The sequence below is a fragment of the Anser cygnoides genome, chromosome 1, assembly GCF_040182565.1.
Source record: "Anser cygnoides isolate HZ-2024a breed goose chromosome 1, Taihu_goose_T2T_genome, whole genome shotgun sequence".
NCBI classification, from domain to species: Eukaryota; Metazoa; Chordata; class Aves; order Anseriformes; family Anatidae; genus Anser; species Anser cygnoides.
Genome location: NC_089873.1, coordinates 112,724,748 through 112,750,250, shown reverse-complemented (window position 1 = coordinate 112,750,250; position 25,503 = coordinate 112,724,748). Strand labels below are relative to the sequence as shown.

At 42.1% G+C, this 25,503-nt stretch overlaps 1 protein-coding gene across 2 annotated transcripts in view; it reads right to left on the bottom strand.

Moving 5' to 3' along the window:
* Positions 1-25,503, bottom strand: part of HUNK (hormonally up-regulated Neu-associated kinase) — a 56,945-nt gene that overhangs the window by 22,251 nt on the left and 9,191 nt on the right. For both annotated transcript variants that reach the window (XM_048071477.2, XM_066978034.1), the window contains exons 2-5: positions 15,420-15,712; positions 7,644-7,699; positions 1,990-2,125; positions 20-147 (exon numbers count right to left, since the gene is read on the bottom strand). In XM_048071477.2, the coding sequence (XP_047927434.2) occupies positions 20-147; positions 1,990-2,125; positions 7,644-7,699; positions 15,420-15,712 (613 nt within the window). The remainder of the gene's footprint in view (positions 1-19; positions 148-1,989; positions 2,126-7,643; positions 7,700-15,419; positions 15,713-25,503) is intronic.

Sequence of the window (25,503 nt, the reverse complement as noted above, 5' to 3'; positions counted from 1 at the left end):
AACATACTCCTTTGATTACCTGTAGAGAGCTGGGTGGGAAAAGGGTTCATTTCTTTGTCCACCATTTTCTGGTATAAAGCTCTCAAGCTGAATGGCTCCACAGTAAAAGGTAATGTTCCAGTCAACATCGCATACATGTTTACCCCACTAAAAGAAAACATACAATAAAAGAAACCAAAATGATCAGGAACAAGGAAAAACTTAGTTTGAGGTTTTAGTGACTGTTTTCAGTGCCTAACAGCTACTAAAAAGGATGAAAAATGTTCTCCTTCTGTTGCACACAATGATTTGGGCAAGAGTTTACAGAGGTTTGCTCATGGAGGGTCACACAATGTGTAAGACATAAGCTGGGAGTCACAGAACCGAGTCCAGCTGTTAGGCAAGTTCTCAGCTAAATGCCAATCCACAATTATGTCACTCCTCAGGCTGCATAAATACTTAAAGTGCTTTCAGGGGCCTTATCCCGCTGCTTCCCTGGGTGTGGTATAACTGCTCATGTCAATGGGTACATCGCAAGTCCTGGCTTGATGCCCAAAGGCTTCCACTGGCCTCTGGTGCAGCTCAAAGATCAGGTATGAACAATTACATTTTTTCATAGCAGAAAACTTATTGCTTGTTTTTACCCAGCACAGTCAGTGACAAAAAGTGGGTTGGGTACTCTTGTTCTTCTCTCTCGCAAAACGGCTTTAAATTCAAGTGAGTGGAATCCCTTCCTTTTGGAAATTTGTTTCCCCAGTCTGCTGAATAAACGTATGTGAACAGAAAGAATCTAAACCAGTGTGCTATTATGAACCATTGATCACAGCAAGCATTTGTTCAGCTACGAGGAAGGGTAGGGGTTAACTGTATGTTTCTTTCTTAAATTAAAAAAAAAAAAAAAGAGCAGGATATTATTACTGGAGAAGTTTAAATGGTTTACAGGAATGACTGTGCTCTGTTTGTCTGCATTCCAGTCCCAGTAAGAGTGCCTGCATTCCTCAGGGCTGATAATCTCCCCCTTGATGCAGAGGGATGGCCCACTGCTGGAGTGAGAAGTGAAGTAGCCATGTGATGGTTTAGGTGCAGGTCTCCTTGGAACACAGACTGCAGATCAGGCTTCCGTGGGGGAAGTTTTAAAGAGTATTAAGGTGTCACAGGGTGCTGACCAGATCAACCTGAGAGATGAAGTTGACTCAGGTCCTAGTCTCATATATAAACTATGGCCAAACTTTCTTAGCAGTAGTAGCACTTATACAGCACTTTATGTTTTCAGAGTATTCCAAATACTTAAACTAGGGAACCACTAAAATCTATTACTTTATTTAAATTGATTTGTATTTTACTATCCCCAGTTCACTGGTGAGGGAAAATATTCAGATCCTAATACAAAAGCTAAAACTCAGCTAATCTCACCTAATTCGTCTCCGGGAGAGACAATAACTGACACCATGGCCATGGCCAACAGGAGAGCAGTGGGAGTTACACAGTCTAAAAAAAGTACTGCAGATAAATTCACTGACTCCAGAACACATTTATAGCTTTCCCCATCTCTGGCACAGGTGATTTTTGCCTGTTCTTTTGCCTGAATGCTGCTAAGTGCTCAGGCTCACAAAATTTCTGCCCATGTCTTCTTCCCTTTTAACTACTATGCTTTCAAGGGGATGACCTGACTAGGTTTCACATTTCCTGCTAGATGTGACTGTGGATAATGCATGGAGACCGTGTAAAAGTTTGAAGATCCTTTGGGGAAAACAAAAAAAAATGTTCCTCTTGTGCGAGAGCCATGTTTTCTACTATGTCTCAAAGTCATTGATGAAGCTGTACTTTACTGCAACCTTGCCATGTTATGTGTTCTACCAATCTATATACAGCTCTATTTTAAATCAAAATATCTGCATAACTTAGTTCACAGAGTCATGCTAATTAAACAGATTTTCTTGCTTTTTTCTCATTTGAGCAATGGGTAATGATGACAAGTAACAACAATTATAAGCTAGACAAGTAACTCACATGGACCAAACATCTATTTTGGGCCCGTATTTTTTCCTTGCCAGAAGTTCAGGGGCTGCATATGCTGGGCTCCCACACTGGGTGCTGAATGGATCAGAATAACCCAAGATGCCTGCACAGTTGCTCAGTCCAAAGTCTGTGAAGCATAGAGACACAGTTATGAAAGAGATAGATACAGTAAAAAAGCACTAAAACAGCACGGAAAAAAGCATTTTTTTTTTTCAAAAGCTAAGCAACGAACTGTCTAAGAAAAAATTATTCACATGAAAAATTTTTACAATTTGTGCTAAATAAAAAGAGATTTCAAGAAGCAATAAAAAACATCTTAGAACACACATGATCATCAGTTTCACAGACAAAGCAATTATGTTTCACTGGGAACTGGATGGCAGCGACTGGAGCTGAGTTTGTCTCATGCCCTCACTCCGTGATGGGCACGGGGCAGAAAGCAGCCTCGGGTTGTCATGGGTTCCGTACTGCTGCTAAGAGGCCAAGTGTTGCTCCTTCAAATTTTTCCTTTAAATCTTTTAAAGGAGCCATCAGATTTAAGGCAGGGAGGTTGCTTTCTGGGACTGTTGTGGTGATTTGCAAACACATGGGGTTGCAGAGTCGGCGTTTCAGCTCTGAAGCAACACAAGGGAGATTTTGGAGCAAGAAGGGGAATGTGTTGATTTGGCTCTCCCTCCCCCTCTTCTGTCTTGAATTATTGTATTTCTGGCCCCTGGGTGTATCTGATGTTCTCTGCTGGCAGTAATAGCAAGGGACTGGCAAAGGCTGGCATCATGAACTGATCAGGAACAAGACGCAGTCTCCCCGCACCAGAGGAGGCTGCAGTTTCACAAGTGCTCTCAGCCAACCCAAGCCCAGGCTGGCGCCAAGCAGGGAGCTCTCCCAACCTCCTTCGTCTGCTCCAGCGCTGGTATGGCTGCAGGGTGAGCTGTTTTTAAGAAAGGATCTTAAAAATTAAACCACTCAGCAAGGAAAGAAATTCACAGAGAGCGGCTGTGGAATGGGCTTGCAGCTCGCTCACACCAGCAGCAGAAGAGGCTGGGGGCAATGTGCAGTCAGGGGTGTGCAAGCCCGCCCTGTCTAGTGGTAGCCCACACTTGGCTTGGTAGAGAGCAATTATGAAACTACAGCCTTGGAGATGACAAGGGAAGGTGAGGAGAGGTTGCAGAGGGTCTTGAGAGAAGGCAGCAACTTGACATGATAAAGGGGAAGAAGTGAGGCAAACTGGCAAGGAAGAGGAGGATGCAGGCAAAGCTGACAGGCTGGGAAGTCTGCCTTTGCAGCAGGGAATCATATCCAGGAGCAGAGGATCTAGAGGGGTCACAATCAAAGATGTTCACATTTATTAATAGCTTCCTATTGATGACAGCTTTAACAAAAATATTGTTATTAAGAATACTGACATCTGTTTGTCTCCTTTTTCATTCATCCTCTCTTCTTAAAAATTCCCCAAATGTAGGTGTGTTTAAAATGAAAATTGTCTTATACATAAACAAGGCAGTGTGGAGAAGCAGACCACTGAATCCTGTTCCTAGAGACTCGTGTCTTTTATCCACGTGTCTCATAAAACAGCCTTCTGTGTGTGCTACCCACCTGCCCGGCTGGGCTAAAAGCATTACATCTTGGAGGCCAAATATAACAGGCTACTGCTAAGCCCATGCCGCCCTCCACCCAGTCACTGGTTAGGGTCTTTGTCCCTTATCTGCCTACGTATTTTCATGAGACTTGAAGTAACGGCCTGTCCTTTAGGATTCACCCTATGCCAAATGTGGCTAAAATTAGACAAGAGTCCCTCAAGATATTAAAAGCACACTGCTGGGGTGTTCACATAAGTCTTGTTCCCTTATGAAACTGGGCTAAAAATGAATAATGTTTACCAAAAAAAAAAAAGTACAAAAATGACTATGTGGGTTGGAGTGTCCAAACGACTGCAGAGTGCTTGCTGCTTGCCTGGCTGACTCTCTGGGAGGGAGGCAAGCACAGCACCACCACATTTAAACAGCCAAAGAGGCTCAAAGGGGTTTGTTGGAGAGCACTGTAAAAACTGTAGGGAGGATCAAGGCAATTTCCTTGCCTCTGATGGAAAACAATTGTCTCTGGACACTGCTTAATCATCTCTGCTAGATATGTATTATCCCTGGGGCTTATACAAATACTTCTGAGGATCCATTTACTTAATTAATTTATTTATTAGCTATGGCCTGAGATGGGTTATGTCAGCTGTAAAATACTTTATAAAACTAGAAATAATACCTCTGCAGGGTATTACTCATGGTCTTTACCCTACTGTGACATACCACCTCAAAATTACTTGACTGTAACATAATGCTTCACACTCAAAATACATAATGGCTATATTCTGACCCGGTATAAACCAGCATCTGTTTATCATTATCAACGGAGGTATCCTCTAGTGAAAGTTTTCACTATCTTATTTATTTAAACTATAAACATCTCATTGACTTTTTCTCAGCCCATTCATTACAACCAGACTGGTATACTTTTTTTTTTTTTTTGCTAGTTCCTGTTGAAATTAAAAATGCGTGCAAATGCATGCATAGTGGGGACGGGGATTTTATTGCGAAAGAAATGGGAATATTGTTATGAATACTTTGGCAGCACATCGTGATCACAGGGTCATTTGTAGTAAGGATGCATTTTTATCATGGTAAGAATGGTATTACCACCAGCATTGATAATTTTACTGCCATTCCTGTCTCTTTCTTGGGCTTTTTTTCAATAAGCCTAGCTAATTACAGAATTCAGATCAAAGGCCACACTTGGTTTTCCAGAGTAAATATTATGACATGGGAGCTCCACCACCCCCACTCTTCATACTATCGAAGTATCGCATTGCACTACTACTTTTCAACGCCTCCAGAAAATCAACATTAAGCTATGGATACATGGCTATCTCTGAAGCTGTAACAGTTGGAATATGGAAAAAGGTATTTAACAGCACAAGCCTTAGAATAAAGTGAGAGATCGTGAACAAGGTTGACCTTTGTCTATGGCAGTAGAGCTCCACAGACCTCAGTAGAGCTACTTATAGGCAGGGTCCTTTTGGTGCCGTAGGTCCCTGAGCAGAGTGCCGAGGACTTTGCATGGTCTGTGAGTGGCCTTTTGTGGCACCTTTATCAGTCACCTACCGCCATGGGATGGTAGATAAAGAGAAGTGAATCACTTCCGGCATTGCTAATCCTGATGTTCCTCAATTTGAGACTTACCAAGCAGCTAGCAGCAAGTCCACTTAACACAGCAAATGGAATTTTTCTAATAATACTATCTAAGCACGTATTCTAAACCATCTTATCACGTAGCTAAAAAGAGTAACAAAAAGCAAGGTGTCACTAAGCAGCTGTGTGAAGAAAGGGATTCAGGGGATTCAGTTCTCACTGAAATGCATGAGCAATCAGGGACCGTCAGTGTCACTTTACGCTATATTTTTCGTCTTCCATTCACCTCTTCTTTTTTCTTTGTGTTTTTATTTTATTTTTTTCCTATTTTTTTATATTACACAGCTATTACAAGAGCAACATTTTCACTAGATACTAGAGTGTTCGCTGCTGCACAAGACATAGAGACTAAGCTCCTACTGCAAAGCAGTTAACGTCCTCTGGTTTTGTAGCTCAAAGTCTCTTCTTGAAAACATGACAAGCAGCACATAATTCCTCTAAACATACTCTTCTCTAGTGAAGAACCTTCCTGGGCAGCACTACATGACAACACAATTGATTCATCACATTTCTAGAAAGACAGACTACATAAAATATTTTACTAAATGCGGAATAAGATGAGTGAGGGAACAGGCATGGAGGAGGAAAAGAAGTAAATTATCAGGTCTATTCCAGCAGACACAGACATGTGCTGGAACATTTCCCTTGCATGAGTTGTGCAGAAGCAGGACACGGGACAGCCAGCTTGTGTGAAACATGGGAAAACAAATCCTAACTGTTTGGGGTTGTTTAATAAAATAGTGGCTTCTCTGGAAAATTAGATCAGAGGTTTTCCTTTGGGAATGGGAGGAGATGAAACAATTGACTTAAGCTGACTGTTGATAAAACACAAGTGTTTGAGTAGACTGTGACTTTAAAACTGTTTTTACTTACAGTGAAATTATTACTAATAAAGCAACCTTTATTTTTTTATAACATACCCTGTTGGACGGTGCAATTTAATTGCTTTGCTTTAAAATACATACTGTGTACAATCTGCCTTGTTTAAAACATCAGGCTGCAGACCTCAGGACAATTTATCTCAGCTAGCTAGGCTATGGAAGATCTGTCTCTCTCTCTCTGTACGTCCCACACCACCCACTGTGAGGAGACCTTTCCATGCAACTGAAGCAAACAAAACTGCAGGAACAGCTCTGAAGTTATTTTTTGGCATGTAAGTTTTAATTGTACACATATCATCTGATTAGATCTGGTTTTGGATGTCAAGTTCACATACTGTTGTGTAATCAAACACCCAATAACAGGAAAGTTATAGAAATTTTTAAAATCTATCAGATGTTCATATAGCACTGTTGCAAACCATCTGGTCTCACTTATCTGCTAAATCAAGATAATGGGTGGTATCCATCATTACTGATGAATGATTCATGGTAACATATCAGTATCCTTTGACCCGTAACTGAGGTAATGCAGCATTCTCTTTTGCTTTTATTTTCCCAGAGACATTTGATTCACTGCAGAGTAACGACTAGAAGTCATGGTAGCTCTTCTAGAGGCCAAATTCCCTGAGTAATTTTTGAGTATTTCAGATTTCATTAACCATGCTCTTCTTGTTTGTTTCGAGATGTATGTGCTTTATACATTACAGAGACTGTCCGTTTGACCTGAATGTTAAGTGTTTTTCATCACTTTTCAGGTGATGAAACTTTTCGAAGAAAGAAAGTCAGTCAAGTGTTTTAAGTCTGCAGCCACAGACACTGCTGTTGGCAAGAGTGTAGGCATAGAAATAAATATAATTTTTTTTTTTTTTTTTTAGTCAGGGGCATATTTTCTTTTCAGTGCAGACATTAACATTAAGGGCAATTACACAACGGCAGTGAGAGACTATACCCACAAATGATTAATCTAAAACATCCGCATAACTTGAATGAATTGAGCACTGCATACAACTGACACCCGAATACAATCAAGTCTCTATTGTCGATCTTTTTTATATTTTTAATGGCCCTCTAAAACAATTTCTTATCGGGTTCTGGAAGCAAACTTAACAAATATAAATAAAGGACCAAATTTTGCTAGATGTTAAAAATGCATGCAACTCCCACCAACTTCAGCGGAAACATATGCATATGGGGGCAGAATCCAACTCAGTAAATGCAAAATTATAAAGATAATAAAATAAGTTACTTCTGTGGTGTCAGTTCTCTAATTCTTTACAAAGTACCTGATTTAAATAGGAAAGCCGCTGGTTAGAAGATGAAGGAATATGCCCATACCCAGTTAAAGCTGAATTATTTGGAACATTTTTTCACAAGATGCTGTCAGGAACAGCTTGATTGCTATCTATACTCTCCCAGCTCCTCTCTGCAGCAACATTAGCAGTTGTCACATGGAGGATTATGAAGTCTTAAAATTCTCTTTATAAAACTACCAATTTTAATTACTGGAATTGCCGAACTAGTTTCATACCAATAAGCTTGATATTGTTGTCTTCATCTAGCAACAGATTTTCTATCTTCAAGTCTCTGAAAGAAACAAAATATTTTGAGTGAGCCTCCAAAATAATGAAGCAACTTCCCATCACTCTCATCAGTTCATTTACAAGATTCATATATATAATAACGGGTATTATGAAAGCAGTGCACACAGTTCCACATTCAAAGCAGAAAGCCCCATGTGCTGTCTCCTCTCCGTAATTACCAGTACTTTCACAGGTTCACACCAACTCTTCATGCACAGAATGAATTTACAAACATTTGTCAGTAAATCCTGTAATTAATCAGATTCTTTGAATTTCTCGTGTACTTATAAGCCTGCAGAAACCTTGTACATGGGAAACATTTCAAATATGTTTTTGAATTGGAGGTCATTTTCTCATTACTCCTTATAACCAAAGTCCCTTCATTGGCTGTAGCTGGAGAATAAACTGCAGAGATTTGAGGAGCCAAATGTCTCTTCTCTGATATTGTCTACAATTCTGGGGACCAGAATCAGCCTCCCCATGGGGATGAGACATCCAAACACTTTACAGAGGTGGTCAACAGTAGAATGCTAGTATAAGGATGAAATATAGCACAAGGAAGAAATTTTTCACAGTGAGGGTGGTGAGGCACTGGACCAGGTTGCCCAGAGAAGCTGTGAATGCCCCATCCCTGGAAGCGTTGAAGGCCAGGCTGGATGGGGCTTTGAGCAACCTGGTCTGGTGGGAGGTGTCCTGCCCACGGCAGGGGGGGTTTGGAACTGGATGGTCTAGATGAATTAGATGGCCCCTTCCAACCAAAACCATTCCACGATTCTAAGATTCTCACGTGCTAGAGCTGAAAACTGAGGCTGAGGGATTGAAATGGTTTGCCCAGTGCCATCCAGTATGCTAGTAAGAAAGCTGAGATAAGTCCTCACACAGGTTTTCTGAGTGCCACTTCAGTGCTTTCTCCACCATGCTACTCTGCTTGACCTCCCCAGAACCACTTCACAGACTAGGGTCCGGAACAATGTTGGGGGGACTGAGCATAAAATGAAAGCAGCCGTCTTCTACAAGACTACCAATCAGTCTGCTGACATGCATTTGTTAGCACTTAGTTCACTTTACATGTGCTCTTTCATCATTTAACAATGTGGCTGTGAATTTCTAAACCACGTTCTACATAAGAAAAATATCCCAAAGATTATTCTCCCTAAAAATAAAACAATGAATAAATAAATAAATAAATAAATGCTTTAAGTACAGTATAAGCATTAAGTATAACATGAAAAATCATTTAGGTTGCTACACAACTTGCCCATGACTTCTAGGAATTACTTGTGTCTTTCTTACAAGAATTTTTCCACAATCCAGACATAAAATATTTCTATTAGCATGCCAGGATATCAATAGCTCAGACCGCCAGTGGTGTTTCTCTCAGTACACTTCGGAAAAAAAATGGATAATAAAGCCATCAGCTATAATTATGGGAAGTTAGTGACATCCATGTTATTTTGCCTTTGTAAGGAAACGGGAGTAATGAAGAATGCCTCTGTTGCAGATGAAGATATACGCTTAATAAAATAAGACAAGTAAACCAACCAAACCAAACAAAGCACTTTCACAGGAAAGGATCTGGGAAACAAAAATAACTGTGACCAACTCCAAGCCTTTTTTTTTAAATGTTCCTCTCCCCTCATTTTATGTCCATGCTATCTTTCAAATAAATCCAAGAAAGAAGAATATTTTCATGTAGGATGACACTCACTTCACCCGTACAATCACAAGGACCTTCTCCCTATCAAACAGATGTTTCCATACCCTAGTTAGCACTTCTTGCAGATTGTCCTTGCTTCATGCATGAAAAGAAAGAGGGGAAATGATACATAAGCCTATCGAAGAAGAATATTTTGCAAATCTCTGCTATTCGGTGGCATTCCTCTCTTTGCAGGAAACTCCATGCATTGCAACGCGCTACAAACCCACCTCTCTGCCTCCTCCAAAGGGAGCTTCTGCCGTATGGTAACCACCACGGCTGAGAAATTGCTTGGTACAAGAGTGACGTGCCTTGCCAGATGGATCCAGATCAACCCACTTCCACTTCCCCCCACTGCCAAAAAAGGGCTTATTTCTTCACGTGTCACGCCTTTATTGCTTGCAGATGGAGATTTTTCCACAGACAGGGTGATTAGCCTCTAGAAAGATATCGGGGCCAGGTACTTAACAAGAGAGAGTGCCAAAAAACAGTATGGAAAAGAAAAAAGACTTGAAAAACCAACAGAACCAAGTGGGACTTCGAGTCGCACACTGACACACTCAGTACAACCTCTCAAAGCAAGAAGCAATGCAATTTGGAAGTTCTGAGTACACTAAACATTAGCTAAAAAGAGGTAAACTTTTAAAACTAGAGGAAAGAAAATAGAAAGATGAAAGCTGTAAGTTGAGGCGAAAAGACATGCAGGCAATTAGAATAACAAATGAGTGACAGAAGAGCTAAAAATAAACACAGGATATTTAAAAGGATTCACAGTTAAAAAATAAAACTAAGGATAAATATTACAGGGAATCTTAAAGCTATCAGAGGAAAAAAAAAATTAAATATAGCTTCAGTATAGAGTGCAATCAGACCTGGTTAATTAAAGCCATTCACCCATATGTCTATTCTCAGCAGACTTGCCAGTAAGCGGTAGCTGATCTAATAGTTCATATGTACCACATTTTTGTCAGTCCACGTCAACATGAAAGCCCTTTTTTTTGGTGTGACGCTGGGAACTAGGATAACATATTTTTACTCTTTGGTACAACCTAACAAGAAGATTCCATGTGAACCTGTCTCAGAAACACAAAGCAAAAGCTTTTACAAAACCAGACCAAGAAAAGCCAGACTAGACCATAGCTGGAGAACCACTGCTACACAGACATGGACTCTCCAGAGGGCTCAAGGCAGGACCACCTTGCAGCCTAATCCTGCTGGGATGGCCACCAGCAGTGCTCATGGATGGCTGGTACCAACATACGGCAGGAACCTGGCACCCATGGCCAGGGCAGCAGGAGTGCAAACACAGCCTGCTCGTCAGACAGGATAGAGGGCTTATTCTGTGAATACTTTAAGTGACTTTAACAATACGCCAAATCACCCGTATTTCTTTTTGACAAAAAGTGTGGTTGTACAATCTGGTTTTATGTCTGTCTTAAGATCATCCTGTAGAGACAGCACTCATTCCCCTCAAGTTCCTAAATGTTTTATTATGTCAATTCAATCTGGTTCCAGCATAAGTGCTTTTGTTTGGTTTTAATTATTATTACTATATTATTATTATCATTATTTACAGACAGGCTTATCTCAGTTGCTACTTTGTTTGAATGCTTCAATTAATTCATTGCAATGGAAAAAAAAAGCACCATTACATTGAAAAGTTAGGGAACACTGAATTTCATGCACAACATTATAAACGGGTTGACAAACAAACAAAAGCAAACATCCCACCATACGTATTCTGGTGAGATTCCATTTTGCACATTTTTTAATGGCAGTATACTGCAAGGCAGAATGTGAGTTGCTTGCTATGACACACATAATGCTTCAAGTCCTTCTTGGAAGTCAATGGGAAGACCCAGAGCAATTAAACGTTAGGCATATATGCAGGTCCCTGTAGACCCAGAGGTTCCTGTAATTTTGCAAGTGGCTTGCACTTTTCAACAGGACACAGCTGCTTTCTGACTAGGAGGGCCATGCAGCTGTACACGTGCCACAGCATGTGGAACTGAGGTGGGGAGAAGACATGCAGTTGCTGGAGACCTTCAGTTCAGAGTGGGACGTGCTTCATAGGATGGCTTGTTTAGGTTTGGAGTTTGTTCTTCTGTTGATGGAGCTGATTTTTCCCTGGCTTTGCTCAGAGCTTCACAGACCACTTTGGAAATCCCTACTCAAGCCAGTGACTACACTGAGCAACACGAGCCTGCTTCACTTAGCAAACTACCTTAGGCTTGTGCCATCAAAAATCACATCTCAACTACCAACCCACAAGCTCACTTTGTAGGCCCATGAAAGAGCTGGGAAGGGTGCAGGGTTTTGGGTTCATCATCGTGTTAACACACAATTCAAAGGCACTGCTTTGCTATCAAAGTGTTGTTTACTGAGCCTGATTCTTCTATCAGCCAGAAAGTCACTGAATTCAATGTGGTTGACTCTGTAAAAGCGGAATTCGTTCCATTGTCTTTACTAAAATAATGTTTAGTTTGTTTACAGCACAGCAGTCCAAGAGAGAATGCCCAAAGGTAATTTTGAAATCTGACATAAAATAGAAAGACAAACCAGCTTTGCACTTCAAAAAGAGACTTTGTTCTGTGGTGCAGGATCTGTCATAAATACTGCATCAGCAGCCAGATTACTGGCACTTAAAATTAATGGGATGGAAGTTACCAAAGCCAACACACATCAAATTAGTGGGTACCAAAGAAGGACTCCCGTAGCACCCTAAGCAACTTTATCATCATACCACCTTACTCTTCTTGGTGTGCTAGGGAAAGAGCAGAAGGGTATTATGGAAAAATATACAAACTCCACTCAAAACCTCAAGTATTTTCTTATGTCTCTCAAACTCCTGATCTGCTTTTAATTACAAAATGGCAGTGGAAGGTATGAATATACTGCCACGAAGACTGAAAAAGGGGGAACACAGAAAGCTACCTTTGCTACCAATACATTATTAAATTCTTTTCTTTGACATCCTGACAGTAATTGCACTGAATGGGATTGAATTTTGTTAAAATTACTTTAAAAGGGTTGTTGAGAATTTCCTGTGGGATGCAGTTGCAAGCACCAAGGCTTTCACTTCGTTTTCTCTGTTGTCCTTATGCTCCCAAGGGGCTTATTGTTCATCCTGCCTTTTGACAGCATGAAGGCCTGTGTAAACACCCTCTGAAAAGAGAAAGCTTCACCAGATACTGCCATTTGGGTTTGTTTTCTTCTGTCAGAGGGAAAGATAAATATTCCTACCTGATTCACAGTCGAGCTTGTTGCAAGTGTATTTTTAGCAACCAACCAGCTCTTCTGATAAAAGCAATGAAACACAAGTGATTACATGGAATTATATTTAGAATAGCGGCATTTCTTTCTCCAGAAAGCGGCCACTGAAACCTGGACACTCCTCATCAAAGATGCCATTCCTACCCTGGGGTACTTGCAGCTTTCATACATCATAGGAGAAGAAATATTTATAATTTAAAATATGGTCAAACTCAATTTATTTTTTTAATGTCTCTAATTAGAGTCAGGTTTCTTGAAAATTTTTTGACTGCTTGCACGTCACACTGCTTCCTAAAAGAGGCATTTCTTTTGAGTTCTGAGTCCCAGCTCTCGTCCAAAGATCAGAGTGCTTTTCTGCCGTGCCAAGTCTTGATTGTAAATCATGAAGCTGGCTGAGTAATATTCATCAAATAATGTAACCAAATTTCATGCAACTTCTTTCTGGCTTTTTTTCCACCCAGAATTATAAAAGGGGGCAAGTCATCTAGATTATTCCCTGAATAACGTGGACCAAAATGCCGGTGACTTTTGTAATCAAAGGTTCAGTGAATACTTTTCAATGCTCTGCCTGATTCAGGGTGAATGATGAAAGCATTTTGAGAGAGGCAAACAGCAGACCGCTTCCTGGCCTACAATGCCGTGTTTTGTTTCACACACAGCGAATGTGAACACCCACAGATCACCACCTCAATGAAAGCTCTGTTATTTTTACCTGTTTTAAAAATAACAACAATAACAACAACAGAACACTGTCATTTCATCCAGGGTGAGCATGAATCAGACTTCTGCACTATTTTTTCCCCTCTTCAGTTAAGTAGTCTGTTTTTAGAACTGCCACGGTCAAATGCCCAAGAAGCTGAAGGACAACTCCTGCAGTGACTACTAGTCCTTGTCCCTCTCTTGCACATGGAGGGACGGCAGAAGAAATCTGGATTGGGCTGCCCGTGTTTTTCTTGTGTCTCTGTGCTGCTCTACATACCTTGTTAATATAGTAAGTCAAGGTGCTAACAGTTAAGCCAGAGAAAATATTTTATCGGTACAACCAGAATCAGACCTGCTAGTTATCCAGACGTATAATGATGGTTTGGATCCTCTGACCAGCAAGGAAATCAAAGCCACTCCTGCCAGCCCCCCATAAGCACAAAGGACACCATGCCATTAAGCAGAGGGCAGATTTCTCCGTGAGAGGTACCTCTGCTGCTGCTGAACTCAGTGCTGCTACTAGAAGCTCAACATCCTCATCTGTTCCTGACAGGTTTTTCTCTGCCCTTCTCAGAAACTTTGACCTTTTTCTTCCCCCGCACCTCGTCTCCCTACATACAGGATATGAATTGATCCTTTAGAGCAATAAATAGACTTCTTCCTTTTCCATGCCCCAAACTGTAGGGTTAATAATTTAAAGAGATCAGCAGTTCAGCTGCTGATAGAGAACCTGCAGACAAGACCTGGCTGCTGCTCAAATATTTATAGTGCAGTGGTACCAGAAGCTTAGCTCGAGATAAGACCTCAGTGCACCCGAGGTTATAGGTGCACATAGCACCTACCCCTAAAGGACCACAGGGAACAAGCAGAGAGACCTTGAGACCAAAAAAAGCAGCTTTCCAGGCGTGTGGAGCTGGGCCTAGCAGCGTAGGCTGGCTGTATTAAGTCCCAGATCTGCAGAAGTATGCAGGTGCCTCGCTCCTGCTACCCGAGAGGGTGGGGCCTACATGACTTGCTCAGCGCCACGTGGCAAACCTGTGGGAGTTCAGACTTGACTCCCGTCATCCCGAATTTAGAAAGTGTAGTCTCCTTCTTAGACAACTTCCTATAAATACACCTAGGAACAGAATAAGAGACATACTGGGTCAGACCAAAGGTACATCAGCCCACCATCCTCCTGTCTCCATAGCAGCCAAGAGCACATAAGTGGAGAAGGAAATAGGGGCAGGCAATCATGTGTGGTATCTCCACCTGTGCGTTCCCAGCCTCTGCCAGGTGCTGCTCATGGGCTTCAGGCAGAGGTACAGTAAGGCTATTCCTTACTCCGAAACCCTTAGCAGACCTCTATTTGATTAACTTGTCCTGTTTCCCCTTGAGCCCAGGTAAACATCTTGCTTATGCACTGATTAAAATAAAGTCCTAAAGAAAGAAACGCATCACAGAGCAGTACAGCAGCTCTGGATTTCTCCTGAGAAGACACTGCAAGATGAGTGGAACAGCTGCATACTCTGGATTGTACTTTCCTTCCTCCAATCTTGCGAGGTCCTGTTGGGGCAATGCAATAGTGGAAAGAGCAGAGAAGCACAAGCAAGGGACTTCTGTGAACCCATTCAGGCTTCATCCTTGACAGACTTTGGGCAAATCAGTTCATCTCCCTATACTGCTGTATTTCCACCAGCAAAACAGCAGACATGACCTCCTCAAAGACACGGTGAAACCATACATTAGTTAATGTTGGCACTGAGCTTCAAAGAAGCAAAATAGTACTAATGTAGTACAGGCCTATGTTGATGTAGTACAGGCCTATGGTTAAGGACACGGAGTTGGTGCAGCTCCTGTGCACTCTTTCTGAAGTTAAACAGTTAGATAAGTGCTTTCTAGAGATACCTTTATTGTCTAAAATATGAACAACTAAACAATATCTTAAAGATTAGCGGAAAAGCTGGCTGGAATACACTTCCAAAAGGAAGTCACCTTGTTATATAAATACATGCATACACACCACTTTGAGGCTCTGAGATAAATTTGTTCCAGAGAGGGTTTTAAACATTACCTGTGGACTACTCCTGCCCGATGAAGATGTTCTACTGCCAGAATAAGCTGCCTGATGTATTTGCGTGCTTCATGCTCTTCAAGTCTTTTTTTCTCATAGATCTTGTGCATCAGGTTGCCACCAGGGCACAGCTCCATGACAAGGTAGTAGCTGTTCTCAGTTTCCAGTATATCCAACAGCTGGGCTATATTTGGGTGGCGGATCATCTGCTGGATCTGCCCTTCCCGTCGCAGATTCTTGGTGACATAAGTGTCCTTTTTGGCTCTTTTCTTGTCAATTACTTTCACTGCCACCTAGTGAAAAACAGAGGAGAGGGGGGGCTATTAGCAGTCGCACACTAATGATTTATCGCTTTAAACCTGCACAAACAACCTCAAAAATAAAAATAAATAAATAAATAAAGGGGTGTAATTCGCAGCTGATATGCCACTGTTTCAGGCACAGCTGCCCAGGTCAGAGAAACAGCTGATTTTGCAACCCCAGCCTCCACTGACAATCACCCCCTTGGGCGGTGACAGACAAAAGTTATTGCAAGGAAATAGGTAACAAAGGGAAGACAATGATCTCATTAACCACTCCCAAATACTAAGCATATTTGATGCTGGACATTTAATTTCATCTACTATCTCAAAAAGTCTCCAAGCTGGTATTTACAAGTTGTTAACTCTCATTTTTGGCTTTTCCTGGCTTAGGACATGTGACTTCAGATGATATGCTTCCATGACAAGTTCCTGAAACTATAGCCAAGTGTTAGTTTTACATGACTGGAAAGAAAAAAAATTTACTAAGAAAAACCGCTGTTTTGGTACCACTCTCTTGGCACATTTCTTCTTCTCTTTTAAAACATACAGGAAAGACAATCCCCTTATTACTTTTAGAACCAAGCAACTTTGCAAAATCCAAGAAGGCAAGACTTTTTTTTTTTAAATGCAGGTACTAAATTGCATACCACTCAGAGCTGTCCAAGTCAACTGAAGCCCATCATGAAAGTACATAATAAAAGCAAAGAGACTCTGCACCACAGCCTATGACACAGTCTAGCCCCTGTCGAAGTGCTTTCATTCCTGCTGCTGGTGCAGACACTACATGAGAACAAAAGGACGGGACCAGTGAGGATATCACTCTTTTCTATGCTTAAAGAATCTGATTCCTTTTAATGAATTAATGGAGGCATTAAATAATTGCAATAAATTAGTGTCTGCCTTTATCTGCCTCAAATTTATAGATATTTATTTATTGAGATTTCTTATTTAGAGTGCATGCCGCAGACTTCCAGGTCATCTGCGCCAGACAATGATTTAACAACATATGCCAGCAGAGCAACAAAAGGCACTGCTGGATCCTCCTCCCCTGCCCCTCATTTCCTCAGAGCTCTGCAACAAAGGAAGTCCTTTAACGCATGCACCAGCCCCAACAGCTCACTGATCATTACCCAAGTGACAGTTGTTTGTCAGGATGAGAGGAGGGAAATACAGTGCTTAGTATTTCCATGTGATGCTGAATTTTACATGAAACTGATTGGAAAGGTTCTTGCTTGCACACGTACAGGTCCAACAGAAGGCAGAAAAAATGCCACAATCCCTCTGCCCTCTCTGATGGAGGCACAAGGATCTACACTTGCATCTTTGGTGCGTGCCTTGATTTGGCCTTGGAGGATCTCCTGCATTACTTTACTCCTACAATGAGAAGAAATAACAAACATGGGGAAAATCTTGGAGTTTTACTAACCCAATTGCTAATTCTCAACACCCAGACAGCAGCTCAAGCCAAACAGGTTTCTTCCATCCATTTCCATCTCGTACAGCATCCCTCCTCATGGCTGACAAGCTACCTACTCACAGCACGCTCGCTTCCAGCTACAGCCAACTACATTGTTAAAATCCATGGCATTGTGGGCTGCTGGTCTTGGGCAACAGGGAGACAAAGTTGTTCACAAAATGCCTAGCTGCCCTCCCCGCATGAGAAAGTGTCACATAAGGCATGTGACAGCTCCCAGTTTGGCTAGCCTAGCCTTTTTTCTACAAGAAAAAGAAAGGTTGAATTAGTAAACAATTTGGTTTTCCTTCAGAAAATTGAAGCTAAATAAATAAATAAATAAATAAAAATGAACCCAGACTCTTTAACACAAACTCCTTGAGTCAAAGTCAAGTTTTCATCAGCAGATGAATTGAGGAATAAAACTACAGGAGTGTGGGCTTAATAGTTTGTCTTAACAAACAGAAGTCAGCATCGTGGCATACATTATTAGCTGGATACATTTCTGCTATTAACAGATGATTCTAATGAAATACCCTTGATAAGAAGGCAAGGCTAAACACCACATGCATGACAGCTGCCTGGGTGAAATGTGGAGCAGCATCAGAGCCATAAATGCCTGGAAGCTACGTTCCTGACTAGCCACATTAAAGAAAGATCATTTTGTTTTAAGATAAGACAACAGGTAAATCAGAGCTTTACTTAACCATTTTTGAAAGCCTCAGGTGATTCACCAAGGAAACAGTCTTAAATTAGTATGTTTTTCAATCTAATGAAATAAGACCAAGAACACAGAGGCTGGCATGGATTATTTGGACAGCAAACCACAAAAGCTATTCTGGTGAGGACAAACAAATTCATGGGTAACAGAAACATGATATACCAGTTTGTTTGCTGGCAGCACAACACAACCTCTGCTAAAGCTGAAAACAATGCACACCAAAATGCTGCTGTTTTCCACAGCTGCAGGATATACAACATGGGTTATTAACAAAATGGAGCAGTAACCTCTTGTCCATATCAGGAAGTCATCCTGAACTCATTGACTAAAAAAAGCATATTACTAAACACATGCATATCTCCTATGCAGGCTGAGCACGGTTGTGGGTAACACGGGCAAACACCTGAACCCAGGAGGCAGAGCCAACTACATGACTACTTGCCAACTTCTTCGCTATCACAAAGAATTAGCTATCTGTGTCTTAAGGATGAATCTTCTCCTTGATTTTGACAGATGCTTGGTCAGGCACCCTATCTATCTCAGCAGAGCTGCCTTCAGACCCAACGTTGAGTCTGAGATACTTTTTCCATATCTTCAACATCCTTTGCATTGGGCCCAAGAGGTCCACCAGCACAGCTAACAGCCAGCTGACAAAGGAAGCAATAACAGTTTTGTTTCAGCAACAGCTTTGCATAGGGGAAAGAGAAGAGTAAAACACCAACTAAGACTATGGAAAGCTTGCATTTCCCATATCAGAGAGGGCACGAGCTTCTGTGATACCTTGCTTGCTCCTGGGACAGTGCAAGCAAGACCTTGCCTCCTCTCCTAGTTCCATGCTGCAGCACAGGGTACTCCAGAAGTATTTCAGATGGATGCCCCTCTCTCCGTCTCAGGGACAATTCAAAAGCTTTAAAGAAACCTCCATATATCTAAAGAAAAAAATACACAGTTGACCCAACACATAAGCATCCTATTGACTGTCATACAGGTGTTCATAATTGCTTCTAGCTGTTGTGCCTCTCTGTCTCTCTTCATCTCAGCTCATCTTCATTACAGCTCCTTTCATTTGTTCTTTTGCTCTTCTAGTCAATGCCCTTTCCCTTGCACTGCTCTTCTTGCTTTTGTTTTCTCGTAAGATCCTTTTTCTTTCCTAAATGAAATGCATCCCATGACAGGGGGTCAGCACTGTCAGGCAGAGCTCCGGTGGTTTGGTTTGGTTTGTTGTTGTTGTTTTGTTGTAGGTTTTTTGTTTTAGTTTTTGTTTTTGCCTGTTTGAGTTTCTTAGATTTTTCAACAATTTACAATTAATTCTTAAGCATACAGAGGAAATCTATGGATCAAACTGTGTGCTCAGTAACTCCAGGGTTGACCTAGCTCAATATCCCTGATTTTGAGTTCATCCAGAGTTACACTGAGGTAAGTGGAGACGGAATGTGCCCTGACACATTTAATATGCACGGACTCATGTATGGTGCCTTTGCACGCATACACCTGAAATTTTCATCCATGCAGAAGGAAAAAGCATTCAGTACAGAAAATTCTGTAGATGCTAGCTAACCACAAAGCAAACACATTCAAGCTTTCATAACCTACTCAAGATATGACAATTATTCTGTTTTGCTCTCCCAAGTTTCACGTGGGGGTTCTTTGCATCACGCTTATCTCCTGACTTGAATTGCCAGCCAATATTGGCATAGAAATAAAAATAAATGATAAAGCAAGTAATTACTCTGAATATGTATCAACAGTGGCTCTTGACATTCAACACTTTGCTTTTGGCTAAATCTTTGCTGTGTAAATAAATAAATGGTTTAGGTTATTCTGTGTTATGAGATACGAAGATGAGTAATAGGCCATATTTTTGGTTCCAGAGTCCTAGAATTACTGTTGGAATGAATTACTTTCCTGAAGTTTATGGTGTGACACATCATATGAGCAATTGCTGCTTCTCTCGATCGTTGCACTAAAATAGTTCAGGCTGGGCTAAAATGTACTGGAACGGAGGTGAGGGGGAAGTGTAAACACCACTATTCTCCAAAGATAGTTGTAGGAGACGGTTGCATTGCTTGCAGAACCCAACAGCTAAACCAACATCGGCAAATACAGGCACGTGCCATCACCCAAACAAAGGCACACGTTTGACACGCGTGGGAGGAGGATTTTTGCCACTTAGTGCTTCAGGAGGGTTTCTGAAGCTGCAAGATAGAGGCAGGGGGTGGAGCTGGCTGGCACCAGACAGCACAAAACCAGTCACAGCAAGGCCCTGAGAAAAAGCAAGAAGAGACAGTTTAAAGGACCAGATGTTGCCTGGAGAAAGCTGGGAGCAAGGGCTTCAGCATCCAGAGAAAGCACATTTTGCATGCTCTTTATAAACAGCCATACCTTCACACATAAAATTGCAACAAAGCATGGAAGGCGGCTCAGGGGAAGCGTTTGGAGTTTCCCCATGATCCCAAGTGAGGACAAATAATGCCTTGGTTCCTCCTTGCCTATTCCATCCTTCCCTTCTGCTCCTCAAACACAAGGCGGGGAAAAACTTTATTACGGAAGGAATGAGTTGCCCAAAAGACAGACCCCTGCCTTCAGACCTGACATCAGGCAGACCTCAGCAGACCACCCCACAAAAGGCTATCCATACCCAGTATCCTGCTGACGAAGCTCTCTCTGCCTTTCCTCCAACACACGCTGTCTCGGGCTGACCCAGCACGCAGCACACAAAGGGTTTCTGCTGGGCTCACCCTGCCATCTCCCAAGAGAAGCCCTGGGGCAGCCTGTATGTCTTTGCGAGAGACACACTGTGCACTGCCAGCTCCCCAGATCCGCGCCCTGACAGCACGCCAGGCCCACAAGACTGGGGGTGGGGATGCTGTGGTAGGAAGGAGGAACCTCCTGGTGCTTGGTGTGCTGAAGCCATGGTCATCCCTTCCCCTGCCCCTTCTGGGGCTTGTAACTCCGACAGTGACATTCAGAGAAACCATGGGTCAAGGAGTAATACTTCTGATAGGTATTCCTGCAGTGTCCTGCTGATGCGAAACCAAATGTTGGAAACCACAATGAAGTTGAACAAACACACAAAACAAAAGAACATTGGAGGGGGTGGCAAGCCAAGCCTGCTATGGAGCTGATTTTCAAATATATGCAAAATTGATGGAGGGTAATAGTGGGTTTTTTTGTTTGTTTGTTTTTGTTTGTTTGTTTTTTGGGTGGTGTTTGTGCATGTGTGTTTTAAGTTACTGGGTTCTGTTTGCTTCCAAAGCTGCAAAGAGCTTTATTCAAGCTATGATTTTGCAACAAAAACCTCTCACTACCTAGCTTTTCCCTGGGGAATCTCAGGCTTTATCCAGTTAAGACACACCATCATTCCGCCCGAATTAAACTAAGTTAGCAAGCATATGACTACCAGTGACTTCAGTCACGCAGTATGTTAGCACCCAGGGAACCCAGGTCCTAATTTCGCCTCAGGTTTCTTGCTTGCCAGATTGGATGCCTTTACGCAGGCTGTCTCTTGGCAGGCGGATGAATCTCAATGGAAGCAAGCCTTCCGCTTTGCCAGAAAACGGGTTTTCTCAATGGCCTGTTTGCTGAGTCGAAGTCAAGAGGTCTTAAACAACACTCATGTCAGACGCTTGCGGTAACAACTGGAAGAACAGTTTCGTAGCAATAGCCCCAGCCTAGCAAAAAATGTTATAACATGTTTAACTTTATAGAGAACAGAAGACTGCACGTGACCTTGCAAAATCAGGGTATGATATTTAGAGGACTCTTAGAGAGTTTTCCCACTTATCCAGCCACTTGAATAGTTTCCTTCTGCAAATTCGCTCCTAACTTTTAATAAGAGGAAGCCAGTTCCTGCAGATCTCTGCCAAAAGGAGCTCCGGCTGAACCGAGAGGAAGCTGGTTTGAATAAGAATCCAGCAGGCACTGTGGGATTTGGCCAGGAGACCAACACAACACAAGAGGAGAAACTTCAGCTATAGACTATTGGAGGGACACCTCCTCCCCTCCCCACCTCCACATCCCTCCTTTTTTCTTTTTTTTTTTTCCAGGAACTGCTGGTGGCAGCCCTGCTGGAGATGATGCCAAGACAGGCAACAGAGCCAGTTCTCAGCACTGTCCCAGTGCACCCTGACCATTCACATGAAACTCAGAGCCGCAGGTTACTGGGTGCAGCCAGGGGGACAGCCAATGGGAAGGACTGAGCCTCCACCATAAACCAGACCTTTATTTCCTGATTTATGCTTAGAGGAGAATGAGACAAAGAGCCAGACCATGTAGATATTTCATACAGCCATAGTTAGTGTAAGTCGATCTCCACTTCTTTTTTGAGGTGCCCAGAACAACTCATGCAGTGAATTCATTTTCTTTTTTTCCCTCCTTTTGGTGACAGGTGTCTGGCATCACTTGTAGCTTGCTTTGTAATTACCACTGCTCTCACTACAAAAATCTGAGCTTAGTTTTCAAAGCTGGATGGTGATTTGGGGGGGGGGGGCAATTTAGGTCATACTAAACAGACCTAACTTTGAAGCCTGCCCAGTTCTCAGCATATTCTTGAGAGCAGTCCCTTCCAGGGTATCTCAGGTTGGGCAACCAACCAACCAACCAGGCATATAATAAGTTGCTTTTCATAACTGAATCCAAGGATTAGGAAATGCTAACTTCTTTCACCGGACGGTGTTTATTCTTTGCTTTAACTGTTAAAGCTTGGTAAATTTTATAGTACATCAGGGGAATATTTTCATAGATCATAAGCACCAATATCCCAAGAAATAAAGCATTAAAGGGTCATCCAAGTAGATGCATACCAGCAATCAATAAGCTGTACACCTTCAGAAAGGACCACGCATACTCTGCTCAGGACAGAGAGAAGTCAGAGCTTTTCTGCTTCGACTGTCAGACGTGGATGAGTCCATGCACCATTTCAGAAACACAAATTTAACTTTCTCCATGGCCTGACACTGGCATTCACCGAATTACCCAGCAGCCTGTAGCAGCCAATTCAGAGGATCTGCCTGAAGTGGTCCTGGGGTGGCACTTCTGGAGGAACTCCCCTTGGCTATCCTGCTCCGCTGCCCAGTTCCTTAACAAACACCAGCATCCTTTCAAGAACTGCTCTCAAAGAAGACCGCAGAGCAATTCTAAAAGTGTTACAAAAAGATAGACGCTTGTTAACCATTCTCTTTACAGCCTAGCCATTCACTTCAAGGAAGTAAGCAATCATCCAAACCTACAGCAACGCATGAAGGCAGACTTTTCCACAAGAATGACATCTGTTCTATTTATCAAGGATAGAAAAGACCAACCATTCAACCATGGCCATCTGATACCTTTTATACTTGCCTTGTGTGCTTGCTATGAATAGAATAGGAGGATCAGAGACTGAGTTAAACATGCATGCATGTGCATGTACACACACTGAAAAGGCTTCTCAGTAGCAATACAATTAGAGATGCATTGAGATTTCATGTTAAACAAGCAGTATCATCTCTCTGCTTCACAGTTGAGTGGTGATGTTCAGCCTTTGATAACTTTTGTGTTTGCTCTTTGCAGGACAGCTGAATTATATATTCTGTTTCATTTGTATTTGCTCTGGAATTAGTAAAATCAACAATTAAAAAACGTAGGGAGGAGTCACTTCTGTTAAAATATTGTCTTCTCTTCAGAGTCCATGACAGTGTAAGCCAAGAGTTTGGGGTTTAGCAAGAGATAAAAACAGCTGCTGGAGAGATAAGTACAGGATAAATGTCTTAGTACGCAGGGGACCACTCTCTCTGTTGGCAGACTAGACAGTCAGGAAAACTTTAAATCAGCCCCTAAAGGAGAATAAACTTTTATAAACAGGAAAGTAGCTCACAGTATGGTCATTTGTATACTTCAGACTGAAGGTAGCTTGAATGGAAAGAATCAAATCACTGGGAGATAAGAAAAAAATCTTACCATTACCTACAATGCAAAGACAACAGTATCCAGCAATGTGCAAAAGGATTCAGATAAGCAAATGAACCCTCTTGATGTCACAGCTAACTTAAATGTAATCCTTAAAAGCATAAGCAGGATGTATTTGTTAAGGTAAGAAAAGGTATTAATTACACCTGTACATGGCACTGGGGACTATTATTAGATTACTATATCTAGTTCTGGCGCAAGCACTTCAAGAATGATGTTAAAAGTTTGCAAAGAGTTCTGAAAAGAGCTTCAGGAACAGTCTGAGGTCCAAGAACTTCTTGTCATAGTATCAGACTGAAGCTCAAAAATTTTAATTAAGAGAAAACTAAGCAGTGACAATGATTTTCTGCAAGTACCTGCAGGAGGAAAGGACTGCTGATAACAGACAGCTCTTTGATAAAATAAAATTAACTGCCCAAAAGGTAATGTTGAGCAAACTCAGGCTGTAAGCACGATCCATGCTTTTTAGGTGCAGTGAAGCAGTGACAGGAACATCTTATCTTACAGAGATGAAAGTAGATTTTGAATCCCCCCCGCCCCCTGAGTGTGCAATAGCTCAACAAGACATTGATACAGATACTCCCAAAGAGAATACTAGATCTTGTCTTACACAGGAGGTCAGGCTGGATGACCACCGTGATCCCTTTGAGCTTTAGTGATTGTACAGGTGAGAAGAATCTCTGGTCCCAGCAGAGACAGGGGCAAGGCACAGCACGGGAAGACTGGAGTTGAGCTAGGCAAGATAGTCTGGGAGCAATCAGCAGTCACATCAAGGGATGCAAATGTTGAAAGCTCCCTCTGACATCCTTTCTTGAGCTCTGTGGCACAGAAGACACGAAGTGTCACGAGGACTCAGGCAAATATTGATGCTCCTGCAGACAGCCCAACTCGCCCACGCTGCTGCTGCTGCCTATTGCATCAGCACAGTCGCATTAGTGTTTCCGTGAGGAGCCAGAGTCCTGATGTGTCAAGGGACTGGTGTTTGTAAGGACATACTATAGGGCTGCTTCCACCATGCTATGTGCAAGGGCAGACCATATGAAGGCTTTAAAACAGTCAATATTGCAAGGCTGTGAGCACAGACTGGTCAGAGCTTCCTCGTGATCTACCTTCATGCCCTTTTATGTGGTACGGCATTCCCCATATTTCTGCAATGCTTCCTCCTCCTTCAGTCAGTCAGGAAGGAAACAGAGGTAACTGCTGATCTAACACACAACTAATGCCTTGTTCGACATGGTCTATTTCCACAGAGCAGCTCAGCTTCACTGGAGGAGAGCCGTTCCCAGCCATATTTCTCTTCAACATGCTTTTTACTTCATGCCATATTTACAGGTAACATCAAGCCATACTTCACAGGTAACTACAGATATCCTCTGCTGGACATACTTCTGCTCTGCTGTTTCCATAATGCTAACTGCCTCCTTCCCCCTCATCTTCTGCTTCACTCCATTTTCGAACTGAATGATATACCCCTATCTGTGAGCATCTCTGCCACCTGACACGGCCAGACCTTCAGTGACTGCCAGGAGATGGTTTTGAGGTAAGGGGCTGCAGCAATTCTGTCCTTTCCCATATGTTCTGTACGGAAATCCCCACGAATTACACTTTTTCTTGGAGCTCTATGTCCAAACCAGCAGAATGTGTATGATGTATGGATGCAGGACA